The sequence below is a fragment of the Corapipo altera genome, unplaced genomic scaffold, assembly GCF_003945725.1.
Source record: "Corapipo altera isolate COAL_440 unplaced genomic scaffold, ASM394572v1 63013, whole genome shotgun sequence".
Classification (NCBI taxonomy): domain Eukaryota; kingdom Metazoa; phylum Chordata; class Aves; order Passeriformes; family Pipridae; genus Corapipo; species Corapipo altera.
In genome coordinates, this window is record NW_020889028.1 from 1 (window position 1) to 2,426 (window position 2,426).

At 42.2% G+C, this 2,426-nt stretch overlaps 1 protein-coding gene across 9 annotated transcripts; it reads right to left on the reverse strand.

Moving 5' to 3' along the window:
* Nucleotides 1–6: 6 nt before the first annotated feature.
* LOC113942131 (probable bifunctional methylenetetrahydrofolate dehydrogenase/cyclohydrolase 2) lies at nt 7–2,415 on the reverse strand. 9 transcript variants are annotated; one of them, XR_003525851.1, is made up of 5 exons: nt 2,244–2,415; nt 1,866–1,948; nt 1,436–1,558; nt 521–705; nt 7–186 (listed from the first exon to the last, which is right to left on the reverse strand). XR_003525851.1 is itself a non-coding variant. In XM_027633268.1 (4 exons), exons 2-4 carry the CDS (start codon nt 1,868–1,870, stop codon nt 56–58), a joined length of 321 nt encoding a protein of 106 aa, XP_027489069.1. In that variant the 5' UTR covers nt 1,871–1,948; nt 2,244–2,415; the 3' UTR covers nt 7–55. The 9 variants fall into 9 exon arrangements, 3 of the variants coding, with proteins under 3 accessions (XP_027489069.1, XP_027489068.1, XP_027489067.1); XR_003525850.1 differs by having other exon boundaries at nt 1,857–1,948; XR_003525849.1 differs by lacking the exon at nt 2,244–2,415 and adding an exon at nt 2,080–2,235 and having other exon boundaries at nt 1,857–1,948.
* Nucleotides 2,416–2,426: the final 11 nt, after the last annotated feature.

Consider the following 2,426-nt stretch of genomic DNA (forward strand, 5'->3'; position numbering starts at 1 on the left):
GCCTCACACTCTTTCCTCTCACACAGACTGTAGAGGAGAAATGGGACAAAAGGCGTCACCCACCTGGCAGAGGAAGCTGAACTAACAAACCACTAACTCTGGAATCCTTGTTGAGTTGCACTGTCAGATCTAAGAGCTCTTCCTCAGAAATGTCTTTAGGCCTCACAATGATCTCACTAGAAATGCCTGAGGGAAACAAAAAACAGGAGACACGTTAGCATCAGGAAAGGAATCTAAGGGCAGCTTGGTCATTTAGTCTAAAAACCTGCCTGAGGCTGAAAAACTCTTTCCTAACAACATTTCAATACAGAATTAAACTTAGGGCTCCCACTCAAGTGACATTAAAACTACTTTCTTCCTATGTCCAGGCAATTTCTTTTCTTTAGGTTCAGCAGAGGAGATGAGGAAGAAAATGGTGCAAGATTGAATTAAGACAAAACAGGGGATTCCTCCTGCTTTATTCTTTTATTTTTAAGTAACAGTATCTTGTGCTTACCAAAGGATCACTTTTATGACATACCCACAGCTGCAGCTGCTTTTATCTTCTTCCTGACATAGATATGACTGGCTGGATTGTCTCCTACTAATACAACAGTGAGATGAGGTCTCTTGTTCCCAGCAGATATCCACGAGTCTACATCCCTTTCAACTTCCTGCAACACTTGGTTGGCAAGCTTTGTCCCTGAGAGAACTGTTGCTTCATCACTACAAAGACAAAAAGATACACAACATTTAGGTCTGAAATTTCACCAGGAAGACACTTTTAAGTGTGTGATCTTCCATGCTAACCACTGCAAAACACCTCAATTCATTTGCTAGTATTTCATTTGAAAAACACACTACAAATCCACAGGAAAAGAAGTGGTTCCCCACTCTAATCTGAAGAGCATTAATATGCCATCACTGCACATGGAAAAGGAGCCCAGCAGCCACAAAAGTGTGGAAAAAGGAAGGTTTTTGGTTCATCAGCTCTTAACAAAACACCATCAAAGGATTACTTGATCTTACTTACTCTAAATTCAGTCTCCGTAGGCTTCCCTCTCTGAGATGGAGAATTTAACATGTAAACACATCAACACTGTAACCCCTGCCTTGAACTGCAAAAATTAATTAAAAAAGACGACTGTTTGTAAGTGACAGTGTAGCAAAGAGTCCAGAGGAGTTATCATGAAAAGGTGTCATGATAACTCAAAAAAAAAAAATCCCAGTGCCTGGTTAAAAAAAACACCAAAACCAAACAAACAAAACCAAGCCAAACATACAAGCAAAAAGCCAAATAGCACACACACTCTGCTAAAAACAGTTTGTCCAACTGGTTAGCAGGAAAACAAAGTATTAGAAACACACTTAGCACAAAAAAAAAAAAAAAAAGCACAAACACCTTGCTTCGTTCCATTTTACACCCAAACCCCAGTTTCTGTACTGTTTCACTTACAGAAAATATAATGTAGGCAACAGGTTGGTTTTATTCTTTTCCTCTGTGGCCTGCTCTGCATGTGCTCATTCTCACAGATCTCTCTCTCTCTTCTTCATTCTTTATGGTTCAGCTCTACATGCCCTGGGCACAAGACACTCCTTTCCAGGTACTCATTATCCCAGACAAATAATTAAGGCCCACCCGTGCAGCAATGCCTTCCCCATTTAACTAGACAAGGATTTTACAACAGTTTGGTACCCAAAGTGTGCTCCATCCATAGCAATGAACATCGTGTTCCTGTGCCACTTGCACTAGAAATGCATTGTCTAATGACAACTTCCCCCAGCCTCTAAGCAAACCATGTTCAGTGCACATTCCTCCTCAAAACCTGCCCTCAGGCTCATGAAGCTCTCAAGGTCTCTCCTCCCTGAAACCTCACCCTTCTCACCCCATCACCTTCAGTCTTCTCAGTCATCCAAGGATCAAAGGCAAAGCAAGTGAACACATCAACAGTGCTAAAAAGGCACAAATCTAGAAGAAAAAAACACCTGGAAACACACAAAACTAGGAGAAAACACATGGAATGCATCCTGCCCAGGAGGTGCTGGGATAAGGCTCTTCACACCTGCATCTGTCCAAGGAAAACAGGGAGTTGTACAAACCCCAGCAAAAGGCAATTTTAAAAGGCAAAGACTTGTCTGGAAACAAAAATGTTTCAAGACAAAACTACTCTGACAAATTAACACTCTGGGGCAGCCCAGATAGAGAAGAGGAAAATTATTTCACGTTATTCCACATAGGCAGAAGAAAACAAGGACAATTATACCTTAGCAAAGAGTTCCCTCTTTAGTAATGTCCCAAACTGCTTCCAGGATTGCACTTCCAGCTTTATTTCTGCACGACACCAGAGGAAGGGTTGACCGGCTCAAAACAAGCAGGTGGGAAGTGTGTTTGGGGGAACAGGTTGAGCTCTGTACAGGTGGGACGGCCACTGCTCCGCCCTGCCCTC

What these genes read in the sequence shown, in the direction of transcription:
- LOC113942131 (XM_027633268.1), bottom strand. An exon ending in AAAAGCAGCTGCAGCTGTGG is followed by an intron (nt 187 to 520) that starts GTATGTCATAAA and finishes TGTTTCCCTCAG; the next exon opens with GCATTTCTAGTGAGATCATT.